The sequence below is a fragment of the Erpetoichthys calabaricus genome, chromosome 6 (assembly GCF_900747795.2).
Source record: "Erpetoichthys calabaricus chromosome 6, fErpCal1.3, whole genome shotgun sequence".
Taxonomy (NCBI): domain Eukaryota; kingdom Metazoa; phylum Chordata; class Cladistia; order Polypteriformes; family Polypteridae; genus Erpetoichthys; species Erpetoichthys calabaricus.
In genome coordinates this window covers 122,029,399-122,050,563 of record NC_041399.2, presented here as the reverse complement: position 1 = coordinate 122,050,563, position 21,165 = coordinate 122,029,399, and the positions used below count along the sequence as shown (strand labels likewise).

Genomic DNA, 21,165 nt, shown 5'->3' with positions numbered 1-21,165 from the left:
TTACAAAACCAGCAACAGTAACTGAGATAGAATTAAAGAGAACACTGCCAAATGTTTCAGACCTTTAACGCTTAAACTGGCTTCACTCTGTTGTTCACCAGTATCACAAATGTAATGGCCTGTATCTTCAGAGGTAACCTGATGAATGTAAAGTGTGTGAACTGCTCCATCTTGGGTGATCTGGTACTTGCTGCTGGGGTAAATAATCATATTGTCTTTTCTCCAGTCGACAGTGACACCTTTTGACTGAGAGAGTTCACAGGTAAGTGAAGCTGTTCCACCTTCCTCAACCACTGTGTTACACAATGTTCGAGTAAACCACACTGGTGGGCCTAAAATGCAAAGCAAACCTTTGTTAGATTTACAAGGTGAAGATGCCAAAATGTTTAATTTTTATTTTATTTTTCTTATTTAGGTACAAAATCTAATAAACTAGCCAAATTGTTTTAAATATAGTTTATACAGTAGAAGTCAATAATGATACATTATATTCACAGAAAAGGTAACTGCATAAACTTCACAAGTAAATTGCATTTAATACAAAAATGATTCTTTTAAGTATAATGGTTAAATATGAAACTATTATGATGTGTTAGCCACAGAAAGACAACAGGCGTGTTTCAAAACATGTCCATTCCCTACTGAGTTTTGTCAATATCCAGGAACACCAGCACTTTCAGAGAGAGCATCTGACCCCAAATACAGTATCACTCTTGATTAGAGTTTGAAAAATTCTCAACAGACCAGTGGCTCACTAAACATTCATTTGAATACTATATTCTTGTTATTTTGATAAGATAGTGAAAAGGTGGAGGGGGTAACACCTCACTTTGGACTCCACTAATTAATGAAATATATATTGCAGTAAAATACTCTACATTTAAATTTTACTTAAAAATTCAGTTTTTAAGAAACTCTCCAATGCTATTCTAAAGTTTGGCATTTATTAATTTTGTTGTAAATTAATTAAGCTTGCAGAATCTGTTGTAACATTTATGATGCCTCAAAGAGTGATTACATTATACTAAAATCTTATGATTTACTTGCTCTCTCACTAGGTAGGAAGAGAATGTCATATTTGTTTGGAATAAGATATATCATTGTAAATTAATTTATTGCAATGTCATTAAAAAATCAATAAAAAAAGGGAAAGATGGTAGCTTGGTTGTCATAGAAATATTTGAGTTTAATATTCAAACAGTGTAATATACTAAGAAGAACATAAATGTTTATCAATGCACTAGCTCTTCCTGGTAGAGCATTACCTCTGTAATGGGGCTGGTAATTGTTGAAATAGTTATGGCTTCATTAATGCAAAATAAAAAAGAAAACCATAACAAAACTTGACATCACACCTGTCTATCCTGATCTAAGAAGGCTTCTAAATTAAGAACATATGCTCACAGACCAACATTTCATAAATATAAAACAAAATCTTAATAATAATTTAAAAATAGATAATGCTCTATCTGCAAATCAGGCAGGCTAGAATTTATCCCAGGCAGAGATTCAGAATCCCAAGACCAGATGTAACGTCTGTCTCACTCTGTCTGTCTTTTTTGTTTTATTCTATAATAATCTCCACATGTATGACTTTTTAAGATTTTACTATTCATATTTTATTTGAGAGCATTTTTTACTAATGTGATCAAAATTAGATAGCACATACCAGTGGGAAATGACCCAATGACATAATATCAAATATCCCTGAATACTGCCTACACGAACCCATGCCCCATCTGCAAACACTAATTTCCAGATGATAGTGCTAACCCCACATGGGTCAGGAAATATTACCAAAAAAATTAAGTCAAACTTCTGGGTGCTTCAGCATTATGAGTTTTATTTATGAAGGATTTACTTTGAACTGAAGTAGAGTTGCAGATATTAGTTAAGAGATATAAAATGTACCAATGCCTGTATAGTCGCACATATTGCCAAAAGTTATAACAATAAAAAATGTACAAGTGAGTTCAGGGAACCTAATCTAAGAACATGTCAAGTGACTACTATATTTGTCCTTCTTGTAAATTAATATTTTGAATTGATTTATAAACAGACTTAATCAAGTCTTAGAGGCACAGGGAGAAAGATCCCATCCCAGCAGTAGCCACTAAGCAGAAATCAGCTATTGAGTAGAGTGTCAGGCCATTGTAGGGTATACTAATTCTTTCTCAGACATTAACACAAAGTTAATTTGAAGTCTAGATAAGTCGGAATACACATATCTTTAGGATATTATGAGAAACCTAAAGCACCTGGTGAAAACCATCATGCAAAGGGTAAACCTCACAAAATCATTAAGTTCACCATAGATAAATAAATTATAAATTTACATATAATACAGATCAGTTCTGGTTGAAGCTCTCTGGTTAATTAATGACTGGAACACTATTTATTGTAAATATCTAAAATGTGGCTCATTGGTTTTATTTTCAAAAGTACATTTATTCTAGTGTAAATTGCACACAACCAATTTTCTTTATTTCTATTTGAAATAAAATTTTCCTTGGTAATATAAATTTGATTCAACAACTAAAAATGAATGCAAGTCTGTTGTGAAAAGCTTTTGTTTTCTATAACACATTAATTGAAGTGGAACTCCAACAAACAAATGGCATAGGTAACAAAATGTTTCATGTTTCAACATTAGCCATAGGTTTTTGTTCTTGATAAACTGCATGGAAGGATTACATCCCCTCTACAGACTACTGTATTACTTAAATTATGACACAGTACATCACCTTTGACTTTTAGCTCAGCTGTGGATGTGTATGGCCCAATGTTGAAGACGACAATGCCAGAATCATCAAGACTGACATTCTTGAGTGTCAGGGTATGTATTTTCCCCTCCACAGTGATTTCATTCATCTCATTATTCTGTAGTGGAATGTCCTTGAGCTTCCACTGGGCATCAGTTACATTCTCGTGAGACACATAACAACGGAAATAAGCATTCTCTTCTTCATACACTGTTTGACTCTCCAGGCCTTTCACAATTACAACATCTAGTTCTGTAAACAAGGCAAAAAAAGTATTTTCTTTAAAACAATTTTTTTCAACATTCTAGGATTCAAAGATGAAAATTCTGAAAACTGTTATGAATAAACTTATATGGATTTCAAGTCAAGCATTTTGTTTTACTGTATGTAATAAAATATTTATTTCACTATTCTAGGAATTGTGTGGGTAAACTAAAATTGTATTTCCTTAAACATCTGACACCTCAGGATGTATTTTGTTTTCTTCCCAAAGTTTACCCCAGCCAAAGTTTAAAAAGACAGAACTATTGAAAACAAACCAAAGAAGATCAACCAAGTCTCATCCCTAGAAAAATATGGTTACAGATATCCACATAATCAGTACCTAGGGAAGATGAAGTGAAGAAAAGGAGGTGATATTAACCATCCCACTAGAGACTGAGCATTGGATTTAAAACTAATTTTACTAGTGAAAATAGTACTATTGAAACTAGTTTGTTACATTACCTTGTAAATGTTGCTGGATTACAAATTATAATTAAACATCACATTGCAATCTTTTTGTTTTTTTGCAAATATACAGGTTCAGGTAGAATAATTTAAGTACAATATTAATTGAATGACAGCTAATATCTTAAAGTCCAAAACTGAAATATGTTTCTTGTATACATTTTCAGATCACACTAATGCATAGTAAGGCTGAGACCCCCAACCTTTCAGTAGCAGCTTCAAGTTTTGAGGCTGGTGTTTACTGGATAGAAGTGATATTTGCCTGTTAACCTTGACAGATTTGCACTAAGGCATTCATGTTTCAAGGACTCTACTTGTGGCCCACCACTTTCAAATGTGTTTTTAGGAGCAAGGCAAACAATTAGTACCATTCATAGCTGAAGTTTCAACAGAGAAAGTTGTTATATAATTTAGCAAAACAAAATGACTAAACCAGAACTGAAGTTAAAACTAAACTAAAGTCAAACCAGAATCTGTTCTTTATTCTCAAGTATTGCTTGAGCACAAGTCTCTTTTAGGGTCATTCTCTTAATGGATTAAATGTTCAGGTTCATTCTTCTGTGGATGGTTATCTTTTATGGAGTGTCTGAGACAATAAAACAGTGCTATGCTGGAAACATTTGAATGGTGATAACTGAAGCCATGGACTACAAAATAGTGGCAAATATAAAACCAGCTTTGAAAATAATAGTACCTATTATATATAAGCAATTTCACAAAATAGTGAAGAAAATGAACTCGATAATAAAATATATAGAAAATTAAACAAAATTAATAATGTCCTACATAGAAACCAAAATGAAAGATGAAAATTACAGATATGTTCTTGATAGTGACTATACTGAACCAAAGAACAAAATTTAACTTCAGATAAACAGACAGTCCTAATCTAATTTCCTAAAAGTTATAGTATTATTAAAGTGCTACATACTGTACATCCTCTTCAGGTTAATTAGCCTCATTTTAAAGATGGTCAGATAAGTTCCCAATACAATGCTCACTTTTAAATACGATGGTTGTTGTGATGTCAAATATCATTCTCAAGCTTCAGTTTTTAGCACACAAAAATCGATTGCCTTGTAATATTTTAAGTACCGTTTTCTGCCCATATTAGTTAATCTCCAAAAGCTGCTTAGTCCCAGCTGATAAGGTTCCCACAGTATTATGCTTCATTGTACACTGGATACAACATAATCAATTGTATTTTTATGCCACATATGTTGTTCTGAATTTAAGATTGTTTTCCAAAATATGGCTAGACACCTAAATAAACAGATCACTGAGGTCAGGTGACTAATAGGTCTAATCCAAAATCACTAGAAATTAGAGATCAATAATGCTGCAAATCCTCTCTATGATGTGTTACCCTGGAGCACTTTTAATCATCAGACCCATAAAGTATGTATGTATCTATCCATCTATCTATATGGATACACTATTGGGCTAGTTTGTACCTTTCTTTCTTTTGCGTCATAAAAATGACTAAACCTGTTTTTCAGAGCAGGATAGGTGTTGTTTGCATTTATGATAATCAGCTTTTCTACTTAATGGCTATTTTTTGTGTTTTATTTCTTTAATGTGGTGTTAATAATACAAAAGTTTAAAAATTGCAGTTATCAAGGAGAAGACATGAGAAAATTGATGTCAACAACCTTCAAAATTGCTGATCACATTGCTCCAAAAATGCCCTGTTGCTTGAAGGTGCCTAAAGAGAATACTAATTTCTCGTGATCCAAATCTCCAATTTCTTTGATTTTTACAGAGTTTGTGCAGAATATTTGTATTTTAACAATCCTCCAAGTGGTATTGAATTTTAGTTTTATATTTTTTAAGTTAATAATACTTTTGTTTTCTAATGAGATTACAGTTATGCCCTACGTGAGCATTTTGAAAACTGCTTTATGACAAATTTTATTTGTTTAAGAACAAACGGGAGTGATTAAGCCTATTATGATTTGTCATTTATATTTCCTAAAACATTTTTATTTTCAGATTTTTGTGTTTTATAAGAAATAAATTCAGCCATCTTTGTAACTTGAAAGCGCTTTGTCAACCAGCACTTCCAGTAAGGCTCTGCAGAGGATTCTGTCTACAGAAGATGGATTCAGGGCTGTCATTGACCGGTAGAGTGCCCCATAAATGGAAGTTACTTGGGAAACGATACTTTCTTCATCATAAACATTTTGGACAAAAATCTTTGCATGCCTATCAACTGGAAGAATACCACCCCACATCTCTTAAGTCAGTGGGTAACCGATGTTCTATACTACTTGAAATTGAAAAAAAAATTAAATCAAAGGATTCTTCTTTTTGGAGTATAGACACCATCAGCATGGCAGTGCCAGATCTAAACACTAGCATGGCGAATTTATTGCGTACTAAAGTGACTTTAGCTGCAGGTGGAAGTTCCATTTTACTTAAGGTGCCAAGCAGAGCTGAATTGCGGTGCAGCAGTCTATTGGCCAGAGAAAGCGCTGTGAAGAAGTTGTCTGTTGTTACATCCTGCCTTTGTCCAGTCTGATAGCAGTCATGGGACATCATATCTTTGATTGACGGTACAACAAATAGTTCTGAGCAGGCATCACCAACAGTACCAACTGTGGTCAACTCTGCTCTTGTGAAAAGAATGAAGATAAATGGCATCAATTCAGAGAAGGAGAGGCAAGTTTGTTGTACCACGTGAATGTCACTGAGAGAATAAAACTGAATAATTAAAGAAAAAGCACTAACTTTTACAAGTAGCCAAAATTTACAGCAAGTATTACAGACTAAAATCAAATGTAGACTTTTTAGTATATTACAATAAAAATAATAATAATAGCAGCTCACTACTCAAAACGTGGAGCACCGAGACTAAAACTGGCAACCTTTCAGTTATAAGGCAGCAGCTCATACCTCTGTACCATCCAGGAATACGTACTAATTTTCTGTCGATTGACAATTGAGGTTGGTTTTGTAACTCACTAACTGAATGATTTTTTTTTTACTTTGGTTATATTCTTTAAAAAAAGTACAAGTGTTTATATAATATATAAGTCTTCACACATTATACACTTCATTTTATTATTAGTATAACATGGAAAAAGTTTCTGCTTTAGGTATGTGTTCAGCAATTTTTGCCTCGCATTTCTTTTCATCCTACACTTACCCAGATCTTTGTAGACTCGAAATACACATGAAATGCATGTATTCCAAATAACAATATACTGTATTATTTACCCTATACAACTCCAGGCACCTCACACACAGATAAGGAGCCTTGGCTTGAGTTGGGAGAACTTTTTGCCCGAGATGAGCTCTGTCAAGGGGGGGATGGGATAGCAGACTGCTTGCTGCTTGTGCTGATCAACACATTTGCAAAACAAAAGATGCTGATGGAGAGGTGCAAAGAAATTTTAGGTGGACCAGGATTACAAGTTTTTTCGTAGGCTTCAGGGATTCTAGTGTTAAACACTATATGTTGAGTTTTATATTATAATCATTTTAATTGTTAAAATTAAAATATAATATTAATATAAATCATTATTTTCATATATGCTTATAGAGTGTTTATACCATGCAGAAAAATCAGTCTTGACTTTGGGTCTATACTATTATGTAGCACTAGCAAAATACCCGCGCTTCGCAACGGAGAAGTAGTGTGTTAAAGAGGTTATGAAAAAGAAAAGGAAACATTTTAAAAATAACGTAACATGATTGTCAATGTAATTGTGTTGTCATTGTTATGAGTGTTGCTGTCATATATATATACAGTAATCCCTCGCTATATCGCGCTTCGCCTTTCGCGGCTTCACTCTATCGCGGATTTTATATGTAAGCATATTTAAATATATATCGCGGATTTTTTGCTGGTTCGCGGATTTCTGCGGACAATGGGTCTTTTAATTTCTGGTACATGCTTCCTCAGTTGGTTTGCCCAGTTGATTTCATACAAGGGACGCTATTGGCAGATGGCTGAGAAGCTACCCAACTTGCGCTGACATTCTCTGATCCTGACGTAGGGGGATTGAGCAGGGGGGCTGTTCACACACCTAGACGATACGGACGCTCGTCAAAAAATGCTGAAAGATTATCTTCACTTTGCTCCCTTCTGTGCAGCTGCTTCGTGAAGCGACATGCTGCACGGTGCTTCGCATACTTAAAAGCACGAAGGGCACGTATTGATTTTTGATTGTTTGTTTTTATGTGTCTCTCTCTCTCTTTCTCTGCTCCTAACGGAGGGGGTGTGAGCTGCCGCCTTCAACAGCTTTGTGCCACGGTGCTTCGCATACTTAAAAGCCAAACAGCTCTATTGATTTGTTTGCTTTTCTCTATTTCTCTGACATTATCTGCTCCTGACGCACTCCTTTGAAGAGGAAGATATGTTTGCATTCTTTTAATTGTGAGGCGGAACTGTCATCTCTATCTTGTCATGGAGCACAGTTTAAACTTTTGAAAAAGAGACAAATGTTTGTTTGCAGTGTTTGAATAATGTTCCTGTCTCTCTACAACTTCCTGTGTTTCTGTGCAAATCTGTGACCCAAGCATAACAATATAAAAATAACCATATAAACATATGGTTTCTACTTCGCGGATTTTCACCTTTCGCGGGGGGGTCTGGAACGCAACCCCCGCGATGGAGGAGGGATTACTGTATATATATATATATATATATATATATATATATATATATATATATACACTGTGAAGGATTGCCGGCTTTTTGCTCCGGCCCTCACCCCCAGGCCGCCAGGAGGAGCTCTCCCAGCAGCGTGGATGTGCCCCGAGTTCCAGCAGGGCCTCATGGACTATGTAGTTTTTATACACAGCCCTGCTGGAAACCTTGGGGGCCACCAGGAGTCGCTGTAGGAGGGCTCGTGGACTCTTATGTGCCCTATAACCCGGGAGTACATCACGGTCACGTGACAGGAAGAAACGACGTGCTCCCGGGTTGAAGAAAAGGACTGTTTACCCTGACCCGGAAGGGAAAAGGAACTGTGGACTGATTGGGCAGGAACACCTCCGGGTCAGGGTGTATAAAAGGATTGTGGGAAAGCCCAGACAGTGAGCTGAGCTGGGAGGTAGGGTGGCGAAGTGTCTGGGCGAGGAGGATTGGTATTTGTATTGAGAGTTTATTGTTTATATGAGTGTGGAGTGGAGGGTGCTTTGTGCACAGTACAAGAAAATAAAAGAGTCTTGGACTTTTATCCAGTGTCTGGAGTGGTACCTGAGGGTGTTAGAGGTGGCTCCACGCCTCTACTGCTACAACACACACAGACACACGTAAACATATATATACATATACATATATACATATATATATATATATATATACATATATATACATACATATACACATCCACATATATACATATATATACACACATATCAACATATATATATACACATACATATACACATACATACATACACACATATATATATACACACACAGACACATATATATACATATATATATTTACATATCTACATTTATATATATATATACATATCTACATATATATACACATATATATTCATATCTATATATATATATATATATATATATATATATATATACACACATATATATACATATCTACATATATATATATATATATATATATATATATATATAGATATATATATATTACGATTGTTATAGTTCTCTTTGTATACCACGTTGTCAGTTCAGCACTCCGGTTGTAATATGACCAAGCCGTGCAAACATACTCATGAGAATGCAACGTATAGTTGTACAGGAGAAAAGTAATCTTGCCTCAAATCAATGGCAACCTTTTGTAGGTCTATGAACTTAATTTAATTAGCTAAGACCCGGCACTTAAAAGTTTCTCGCTACAGCAATTTTTAATCCGTTACAAAGTCATCCAAATCTCGTTTATATCTCGTGTCTTCTCATTAAACTTGTATCTCGCGAATATGGTATTGCAAACGGCAGCAGGAGCGTTTCTATAAACTTAATTTAAACTTACGGTTTACACCGTGCTTCGCTTCTTATTGTTTCGCTGCCTTCTCAATTGTGTAATGAATGTTTTCTTCAGCGCTCTTTGGGGCTCTTCCTTGTTTTGTACGTACTGCGTTCACAGTCAGTTCACGTGATTACGTGGGAGGCGTGATGACGCGATACGCAACTCCGCCTCCCACGGCCATCGAGCTGCAGTCCATTACAGTATATGGACAAAAAAGAGGTTCCAGTTATGACCGTTACGCTTTGAATTTCGAAATGAAACCTGCCTAACTTTTGTAAGTAAACTGTAAGGAATGAGCCTGCCAAATTTCAGCCTTCCACCTACACGGGAAGTTGGAGAATTAGTGATGAGTCAGTCAGTCAGTCAGTCAGTGAGTCAGTGAGGGCTTTGCCTTTTATTAGTATAGATATACAACACGTAACTCTGTTTGTTGTATTCCAAAAGGTTTATGGTGTTATATTTTAAATTACATTTTGTTAGAATTGTGTTAGAACAACCTAGACTAAAACAGACCATTCAGCCCAACAAAGCTTGCCAGTCCTATCCACTTAATTCTTCCAAAATAACAAGTCTAGTTTTAAAGGCCGCTAAAGTCCTACTGTCTACCAAACTACTTGGTCACTAATTCCATTTGTCTGTTGGTCTCTGTTTGAAGAACAACTTCTCAATGTGAAATTTATCCTTAACAGGTTTCTAACAGTGTTCATGTGTTCTTGTTAAACTCATTTTAAAGTAACAGCCATGATCCAGTGGACTAATTCAATTTATAATTTTAGACACTTCATTTACATTTAAAATTCTCTGTGGAAAATGACCTGGGAGTGTTATTCGTTAATGTCTAAATCACCTGAAAAAAACTTCTCTCAATTTCAGATCAAGATCAAGCAAAATTAAGCATTTTACCTAATACATGGCATATAATTAGTAGTTTATGTACTATACTAAATATTTTTCCTAATTATTCCCACATAGCATGCCAACCAACAGAACCTGTCCATTGAGCATTTATAGGTAGGGTAACACAGAGCAGACACCTGCAATCAAATATACTGTTCCAGTTTGAAGTGAACACTTAGAATTAACCTGCATGTCATGGCGATGGGGTAGAAAACCCATGCAGGCATATGGGGAACATGAACACCTGAGAGAGGTAAACCTCCAAATCAAGTGAATGCAAACTTTCAGGAATAAATGGTTAAAGTGGCCCACCAATAGACTCATGAGAATACTGTACCACACCAATAGTGTTTTGCCAGTGGTCTGTGATATTTTTCCAAGTTTTCTGTACTATGAATATTGATTAAAAACACACACACATTGACTAGAAATACCCTGGCCTGCTGAGTCTCTTCTAATTACAGTAGCATGTAAAAATTCTCAGCTGGAAGTGAAACCTTCATCATGCCTTCTTCAGCTCTCACTGTGTTTATGCTTCTTGCATTTCCAATGTCAGCTGGAAAACCGTGTGCAGTTCTTTTGTTTAATATATTGTTCCTGTACCTTAGAGTGTAATGAAAAGCATCCTACTGGTCCCACTGATGCATGCAGTATATGTCATATAGAAAAAATAGGATATAAAGTCAAAATACACATTGCCAATTATCACAGTACTTTAATCTAATGCTAAGGTTTGATTGTATCTAATGCTTAATCTAATGCTAAGGCTTCATAATATCACCAGTCAATTGATTTTATAAACCCTGTTTGTCCAGTATGAGGGCACTAGGAGTTGCATTCTACATTGGAACAAAGGGCCTAAACCAAATGCACACTCTGGCTAGGAGATGGGCTGAAAACTAACCTAAACAGTTAAACATTTGATTAAATATGACCTTATCTTGTTACAAAAATGCCTGACTCATGTTACAAAAGTTCCCTAAAAGTTACAAATGTTTATTTACTATGTCAAGTTACAAATGTTCCCTGCGGGTTACAAATGCCCAATGTTTAAGTTACAAGAAGGCCCTAACACCCACCCATCTATCCGTCAATCCATCTATCTATACATTCCTTTATATAACTGAGATAATGCTAGAATATTACAGCTGTAGAAAAAAAGGGAAGAATGTGAAACTGCATTTTTAATTGGAATAATGTTATGTAAATAACTTGCCAGTTTTTCTTGTTTTAATGATTATTATAATATGCTAACATTTTACTAGCCTAAAAGCAACAAAATTATTTTAGTAGTAGGACCTACATGCTTTAAAATAGTTACATAACATACTGTACAGCTATTATTGACAAATGAGGCACAACAAGTCACCAAAAAAGATGTGTTTCTAATATTGTGATTTTTTTAACTTTCATAAAAATGTGGATGGAACTTGGGCTTTAACTAACCATTATTTTGATAATTGATTAATCTGTAGATTATTTTTTCGATCAATCAGTTTTTTTAAACCCTACTTTTATCACCAAGTTTTTCTTGATATTTTTTTACATTATTTCTCTCATAACACGAGCAAGAGTTAATTATAATTCTTCTAACTACAATATATAACATAAGAATAAAAAATGTGAAAAACACTTTAAAGTACAACGCACTTATTTTTTGCAGTAAAACATAACCAACTTTAGTTATACTACTTAAACTGCTGAAACAGTGGCTAGAAAAGCAAACTATAGTTGAAACTGCTGCATGGGTAGCTTTAAAAACAAACTCTTAAATTGCTTCACTAGTGTCACCAGCGAGCTAAAATGGTTCTACAGGTGTTTGAGGTTGCAATGCAAAAACGCAAGAATGGTCACACATTCTTGACTAAGGCTGGCTCTCTTTTTGGAAGTTATGTTGCCTGCAACCAAAAAGAGATGTTCAGATGGTGTTGAAGGTTGCAAGGATATATAGGCAGGTCTGAAAGCCTGGCCAGAGTGGGGTATCTAGCCTCATTAGTCTTCCACCAATGCTATGGATTTCTTCTTTGGCAGCTTGTTTCTCCTCAAAGTATGTCAGGATCTTATTCCTTAAAACCTGTCCATAGATTTCTTCAGTTACCACATCTGTTATTTTCTTCACTGCTGTTTCCAGAGCCAAGTAGTGAGTCAAATGAAGTTACAGTGAGAGCTGTTGTATTATTGTTGGAGGTACTGGCAGCATATATTTTGTTTTACTAATGTTGTTGGTGATCAACTTCTCTTTTCACTTCAAGTACCTGTGTTTGTATTTTAGCTTGCACAAGGAAAACTTGCTTAGGTGTCAGAAAATTCAATTTTCTAAACATTGGGTCCAGTGCAGTAGTGAGGACTACTGTGTCTGATGCAGAGTCTAAAATTTTGACCTCCTTCCTGCATCGTTACTGAAGCGGCTCCATAGCAGTGACTTGGAAAGCCTGCACTGCTCTTGACTCAAACACAGCATCCATTATGGATTTCATGAGCCCTGTTACAAGTCGGGGTATTGAAGAAATTGTAGGATATTTCTCCCCACTTAGAAACACAGTGGCACATTCAAAAGGTTTAAGAGCAGTGGAAACCTGTTCAAGCAGGCTCCATTGTTCAGCTTTTAAGTCAAAGTACTTCTTGTCTCTCTGTGTGACAGCAGGGTCAGACAGTTTTGCAGTTATGGGCCACCTTTGGTCAACCAGTCAAGTAATAATGCAGAACATACTGTTCCATCTTGTGCTTACATCCCTGTATAAATTTGTGCTCAGGTGTTCCAATCTGAAGCTGCTTTTCTTTCAGCTTAGTGGAGGCTTGCTCACTTTTTTGTAAATGCTCCACAAGGCAACTTGCTGCTCCAATAGCTTTTGAAAGGCCTGGATGTTTTAGTCCAGAATTAATTACCAACTGCAAGGTGTGACCAGTGCAGCATATAGAGGACCATCCATGCTTCTCTTCTAAGATGTTTGCTGCATCCACAGTATTGGCACCACTATCATGCACAATAGCAACAATTTTGCTGGGAGGAATTTCAAATCTGCATACAACCTTCTCCAATCAGTCAACTATGTTGGATGCTGTATGTTTGAGCTACAGTGGTATGGTGATAAGGAATACTGACTTCATGTTCAAGTCTTCTCCAGTAAAATGCCATGCTACACCAAAGTAGGCTTCATTTGCCAAATTGTCCATACTGTATATCGGTGGTGATGGCAAGTTTGCTGTTGGTAGATTTAATGCAAGTCTTCACTTGTTGAAATGTTTTCTGATATTTCCTCTCTATCTGTTTATTAAAATGTGTCCTTGAAAGCACAGTGAAACCTGGATTGAGCATGCAAATCATTTCCTTAAATTCGTCATCCTCCACCATGGAGAGTGGTCTCTTGTCAGCTACCAGAATATTTAGGACACATTCAGTCAGGGTAGCTGCCTACTGTGGTATGCATTGGGCATTCTTCTTCAAAACTTAGTGTGACAAGTTGTTTTTTGCTGAAATTAGAATATACTGTAAGCCTTCAAAATAGAATATTTTTACCTCTAGCTATTCACTTAATAAGGGCTGTAATTTTTCTGCATATTTTAAAAATGATAACATTAGCATTTTTGAAATGTTACACTTACACTATTTCTTTAGCTGAGTTATAAAATTACTTAGTTGCCTTCTAAACCATTTTCATCTTCTCTCTGTATAGCTGTGTCACAGTTCTCCAATGTATGTGCTGTATTATTATTCTGTGAATTTTTTTTGTTAAATGTTTCGCCATTTCCAAGCGAGTTCATTTCACCAAAGAGAACACCCGATCACACTGCTAGTGGAATGACATGTATTACAAAAAGACAAAATTTGTTCATGAGACAATAAATGCTGTGAAACACTGGTGTAATGAAGGCCATGCCAGCTGAATGCATTAAGAATAACCACGTGGAGCAGATGCTTTATTCCATTTCTGCCTGGTGTCAAGGTGGTCGTTGACACAAGGGTCATGAGAAAGGACTGACAATGAAAATTGTTGTAAACGAATTTAATAATCAGGTTTATTGATTTCCGCGGTGGGTTGGCACCCTGCCCGGGATTGGTTCCTGCCTTGTGCCCTGTGTTGGCTGGGATTGGCTCCAGCAGACCCCCGTGACCCTGTGTTCGGATTCAGCGGGTTGGAAAATGGATGGATGGATGGATGGATGGTTTATTGATTTATATCGATTAGTTGTTGCAGCCCTGGATGGAATGTTTGTCTATGATGATTCGAAAAGTGTATTTTTGCAGTAACTGTCTGCCTTGAAGCTACAAAAGATGCTTTATAGCTTTGTTTACTATTTTGTTTGTTCTTTTGGCAGATCTCCACTAAACAACTGGAGCAACTAATTTTGTCCATTATTTGTTTGCAGAAGTCTGAACTTCTACATTTTTTTCTTTTTTGCACAGATAAACACCTTAGTATAATTAAAAGAATTTTACTGTAACTTTCAAAAAAGGAAAATGAAATATTATTTCACCTAAATTGTGTGGATATTGAACCAAAATAATTGGGTTTGACTAGCAATTTAATTGGTATAAAATACACAAAATGATTAGTTTAATAGGTGCACAGAATACTGAGTTTGTCCCTAGTTTGCTGTCAGAGCAGCTTCAGTTTATCAGAGCATGGACTAAAAGGAAGTGTTGAATGCAATACAGGGCCATGGCATCTTCATTGTGTCCCATTGGCTGATACTGGATCTCAGTACTGAATAATTCATTAATTTTTATCCCACACATACATAATTCCATTGATATTAGGGCCACTGGGAAGGTCAATGTACTAAGGTTAATTTTCCAACAACCATTACACTTTACTTACCTTGTATCATGAAGCATCATTCTAATCTGAAAGCAAACTTGCATATAGGAAAAATGCTTAGAAGAAATAGATATGCAAAACATAATAATTAAGTATGAACCTTAAGAATTCTATACACATCCAGTACTTTATTTATATACTACCTTCAACAATTTTGAGAAATGTTTTAAATTAAAAGGTTTTAAATTTTACATAATGCAGTTTGCAACACCTCATTGCACCACAAGCTGCAAAGAATTGGGAACGGGGAATGCATATTTTGAAGCAGCATGTCTGTGCATGATATTGGTGTTCATTTTTCTGATTTTTACATATCATGTTGTGTGTATATATTGATTATTTCCTTTGCAAAATTTTGTTAATTTCTGAAGTGTTATTGAGGTGTTAGGCATATGTAGAATGCCTGTGATTATTTCCTTTGCAAAATTTTGTTAATTTCTGAAGTGTTATTGAGGTGTTAGGCATATGTAGAATGCCTGTTATATGTTTCTTAAGTTTGCACTTTGTGTGTTTACTTAAAAAAGGCCATGAATGTTTTGAGTTTCAAGACAGTCTGAAGCGAAACAGCCAAGGTCATTTCAAATTCAGTTTCACAACTGCAAAACTCCATAAAAATACTTTGGTGTACTTGGAGGGGATCAAATTAAATCAATTAATAGTTTATGCATTTATTTTGTTTGAATGCCTATTTTGTATGATTAGTTATTTTAAGGCTAGTCTTTTTTTTATTTGTTACAAAATATTGTGCATAATTTATTTATATTCATTAATTTTATTATTTTGGGTTATGATCCTTCTTTTGATATTAATTCAATCAAACAGAAATTCAAGTCAGGTGATCTCACTTGAAGCCTCCAGAGTACAGTATCCCTAGTCAGTAACCCATTTAATCTAATTCACTAAGACATGTTAGTCCCGATTGGTTAATTTCATCCACAGTCTATTTTTAATTAAAGAAACTTCCATTGCCCAGATATTTTCAATGCTATATAAATGACTATGGGTCCTTCACTGTGTGTAAAGCTAATTACATAGGATGGTCAGGTTATCTTACTAAGAATCTATGAAGAGGATGTAAAGATATAGATGGCAAAACATTGCAAAGTTGTTATAAATATTAAAAACATGACAACAGAAACTAAAAATATAATTAAATAGAATTGGATGTTGACCCAAAGAACTGCTATCATTATTTAATGATGGTAACATCACTGAAATTATCTGCATAAGCTTTAGTAAGATCTAGTTTTACCAATCAATGGTATCTTACTATTCACTTTAAGAAGGGCAGTGGTCTTCTGGTTTCCAGTATTGCACATATACAGGCCGCTGTCTTCAGTTTGCAGATTATAAATAACCAGTTCGGCAACATCACCTTCCAACTTCATTTGATACTTGTCACTTGGCTGCAACACCATATCTCCCTTAGTCCACTCCACTGGAGCCCCAGGCTTTGTGACCTGGCAACTTAGTGTAGCACTGTCACCCATATATGCTTCTTGATTCACCAGTAATGTCTTGAAAAACACTGGCAGTGCTGCATAAAATAAAACAAATGAACCAAACATGTAAAAGATTAAAATATAAATATTACTAAAAAATCAATAGATTGCAGAGGTGCAAAGTTAAAAAAATTAAGCTTAATACATATTTCTTTTTGGCACAAGTTTAAATTTTTTTTTTATTAACATTTAAATGCCTACAAATAGAACACAAATATTTCAGAATCACAAACTGGAATGCAGACACTGAATTCCTACACCGAATTAATAAGGCATAATCAAACTCTTAACCAAAAAAGGCTGTGATATAGTAACAAACCCATCTATATATTTTTTTTCTGAGATGCCCTGCGGTGGGCTGGTGCCCTGTCCAGGGTTTGTTTCCTGCCTTGCGCACTGTGTTTTCTGGGATTGGCTCCAGCAGACCCCCGTGACCCTGTAGTTAGGATATAGCGGGTTGGATACTGGATGGATGGATGGATGGGATTCAGAGAAAACTCATTCAATATAAGACAGAATGTGCAAATTCAATACAGAAAACATGTTGGAGAGGAGCCTAGATCCAAACAGTCTCAAGCATCAGTGCTTACCACTGTTGCAGTGTCTGGCACAAGGTAGGAACAAACTCTGGAAATGGGACTAACCCATCATTAACACAAACTCATTAACACAACTACACAAACAGCCCTATACTGGGACATTTTATAGTCACAATTTAGCATAAAATAATTGTCTTTGGGATTGTGGAGGAAAGTTGGAACAAATAAAAAAAACACATTCACTAAGATTTATCCTCACCCTTTACGTTCAAAGTAGCAGTAGTCTGTTGGGTTCCTACATCACAAGTATACTCCCCAGAATCTTCTGGTTCTACATAATGAATCAATAACTTGGCAAACAGTCCCTCTTGCTTCATTTCATACTTTGCACATGGGCAGAGATCCATTCCTCCCTTTCGCCACTCAACAACTGCTCCTGGCTTAGATATTTTGCAGCAGAGAGTTGTAGTGTCACCTTCGTTTGCCTCCTGGTCTTGCAATTCTTGTTTGAAAACAACAGGCAGAGCTACAGAGTGGAAGAAAAATAGAAAGTGGCTATAAAACCTTTACAAATTTTGCTTTCAGTAAATTTTCCACATGTAGGTTAAGGTTTTCTTCTGATGAAACAGTAATTTTGCGTCATCTTTAATGATTGACTGCAGTACAACCAAAGAACAGCTAAAATAACTATAGAATTTTTGGTATGTATGTACTTAATCATCAGATTTTTCAAAATTTCCCCTGTTCTTTGATCACAAGAAGATGAATTTCAGACATTAAGAATTACATGGGCATAAATGAAAAGAAGCTAAAAAACAGCAACTTCTGTTTAGGTAAGTTGCAGAAGCATAGCCAGATGATAATAAACAGGCAATAACTCAACCTTAAAGGAGAATGAACTTTTCATTAATAATGCAAGGTTGCCTGAGATCTACCATTTCTTTCCATTCATACTACAAAGCTGCAACAAATATTTTTCTGTCTCTGTCTCTTTTTGGATTTTGTGTGTGGTTTGCTCATCATCTGCATTGTGTCATTAAAACAAACAAACAAACAAATTGCTGCTACAATTGCATGAATCTTGGTGCACTTGGACTGCTAGAGCATAGAGCTAGATTCCTTTTTTAGTAAATTTTCTTCCAGAAGTGAAGATGTTAAAGATCACACCTGGAAATTTAAATATAGATGTGAAAAGTTTGCAGAAGACATATAGTACAATTTTAATCTGTTACAATTCAATCAAAAAACAGGAAGAATAAAACATAAGATGGAGTTAAACTCAAAGGCATAAAGTTAATCATCCTTGATTGTGTGAGAATTGAGGGAGTTCTGGGTTGTTAAAATCTTGAAAGTTGAGTACTAAGAATTATGTACTAAAGGTTAAAGTGGTTTTGCTGACCATGTGCCAGCCTCAACTCATATTTACATGGTTCGTACTTACTTAGTTCATACGTACTTGGTTCATAATTACCATACTTACCTATTTTAGACTTACTTTGCATATTTAGTTTTGGTAATTAATGCTGTGATTGTAGCAATGTAAAACATGGTGTTTCTCTTACTTTGCAGTTCAATGGTCTGTATGTATTATTTTCTGAAAATGCTTAAAGCATATTTTGAAAGGTTAAGACAAAAGAAATAAAAGATGTATGAGATGTTAGACTTTGTATTATATTTAACTTATTTAACTTACATGCTTCTTGTAACGGTCACATACACCCAGCAATGCTACTGGTGTATTGTCGAACAATACATTTTGCTTCAGACTCATCAATGTCTAAAGCAGTGATTCCCAATGTGGGGCACAATTTGATTTTTTAGGGGGGCAATTCGAGAATTTAGGTACGTTAAACAATTTATGAAATGAAAAAACAGAAATTCACTGTAAAAAATGATAGAGAAAAATAAACAAATAATTTTTATTTTTTACAGAGATATTTATATATTTATATAAACATAGAAGGTATGGTGAAGAACCCTTTAATTTATGATTTTACAACCGGCTTGGGTTTTTTTACTTAGAAATTGTTTTTACCATTAAAATAATATGAATTGTAACAATGATTATAAAATTTTGCAATATAACAAAAATATAAAATGATCAAAATATTACAGAAAAAGCTGTCATTAAAGTTATTTTATATTTATGAATATCACATCTCTTATTATATGTTTTCAAAACTGTATTTGCTGTATTTTCATATTACCTCATATTATTTTTATTTTTTTTAACAATTTCTTAGTGATTTCTTTGTCAGTACTTCAAATATCCTTTCCCTCTTTTGTTCCCATGTTCTTTGGAAGCTTGTTTAGATCAAATTAATGACATTATGGGCTTCTTCCACGTGAGTAGGAGTTCATTTTTTGAATAGGTAATAATAAGAATAAGGTATATGTTACAGTGGGGGGACATCATGATTTTAGAGAGGCCTAGGTGGGGCATGACCAAAAAAAGTTTGGGAACCACTGGTCTAAAGTATTTATTTTTCATACAGGGAATTTAATAAGACTTGCTTCCATAAATGATTAGAACTATACTTCATTAAAATGACTGACTTGGCCTAAACTGTAAAGGTTTTATTAATTAATATTGCATTGCACTCTATGATTTTACTTAGCCACCATTCTCACTGTAGCCATAAAAAAGCAAAGAAATCTTGAAAGTGCATCAACTGAACACTTGACTGTCAAATAGAGATTATAATGATTTAATGAATTTGTATAGAAAAAGTTAATATGTAGTTGCGGTATGTGGTAAAAGCAACAAGTCAAGAGACGGGCAACAACTGAATCCAATTGGTAAGTACTGTTAATAATTTTAAAACACAGAATAGATGATCTACAGTGAATCTCACAATGTATCAACAGCAAAAGTGATGAAAAAGTCACAAACAAAGTGATACTTTTTACAAATATTGAAGCACACTGCTTTTATGTTATAAGGATAATGAATATTTCATGGATGGAAGATAATGGTCTCAACACTCACAGGCACAAATGTAAAAATCTACTAAACTCAAATAATTATATATGTTAATTATGTACGTTAGAAGAAGGACATTGCCCATGAAACTCAAAGAAGGGCATGGAAAACTTTTGTATTTCAGCAAACTCCAACCATTGAATATTAACACAGATGCTAAATACAAAATATGCTCTTATGAAATTGTATGTAAACATAAGTAATACTTCATAAATTGCAAGAGTATACTTAATTTCAATTTTTAAAAAGTAAATGAAAGTCAAATGGTCAATGTTAATTATTCCACCATTGTTAACTGACAGTTTACATTTGGGCACATTTAAATGAGGTGTATCATTTGTTGAGTACAATAGCTTCTATACATGAAAGATGACACAATGATTAACCATCATTGTTGTGAATACCTACATGAATGAGAAACTAAATGAAGGAATGGAGGAAACCCTGACTAATGTGATAGGGCAGAAAGTTAATTTCAGGATCTCCCCTACCATTGACCACTAAAGATGCTGAGCTTGTCTGGCCCTCGATGTCACAGATATAATCACCAGTGTCTTCCAATTTCAGATCATGAACAAGCAACTTCACAACATATCCATCCTGTTTCATCTCATACTTGTCACATGGTTGAAGGACAATTCCACACTTCTTCCATTCAACAACTGCACTGGGTTTAGAGAGCTCACAATGCAGAATAGCAGTGTTGCTCTCTCCTGCTTCTGTATCCTTTAGCTCTTTCAAGATTAGTACTGGTGGTGCTAGAGAATCAAGTTAAGTCAAACATTAAGACACGTAAAGTTTTAATCAATAAAAGCATTCTAAGTATGAATTAGAGCAGCTGTGTTTTTTAAACAGGATGTCTTTCAGTAAGATGACAGGTGGACAATGTATATATAAATTAATGTAACTTATTTAAGATATAAAATAGTGACTAAACATTAAAATGAATACACAAAAATAGTGT

The 21,165-nt window shown here is 34.9% G+C and overlaps 1 protein-coding gene across 1 annotated transcript in view; it reads right to left on the bottom strand.

Annotated features, from left to right (window-relative positions):
• Window positions 1–21,165, bottom strand: part of obscnb (obscurin, cytoskeletal calmodulin and titin-interacting RhoGEF b) — a 565,304-nt gene that overhangs the window by 248,474 nt on the left and 295,665 nt on the right. Inside the window, exons 44-47 of the mRNA XM_051928767.1 lie at window positions 17,478–17,744; window positions 16,448–16,714; window positions 2,745–3,014; window positions 63–332 (exon numbers count right to left, since the gene is read on the bottom strand). Coding sequence (XP_051784727.1) covers window positions 63–332; window positions 2,745–3,014; window positions 16,448–16,714; window positions 17,478–17,744 — 1,074 coding nt within the window. The remainder of the gene's footprint in view (window positions 1–62; window positions 333–2,744; window positions 3,015–16,447; window positions 16,715–17,477; window positions 17,745–21,165) is intronic.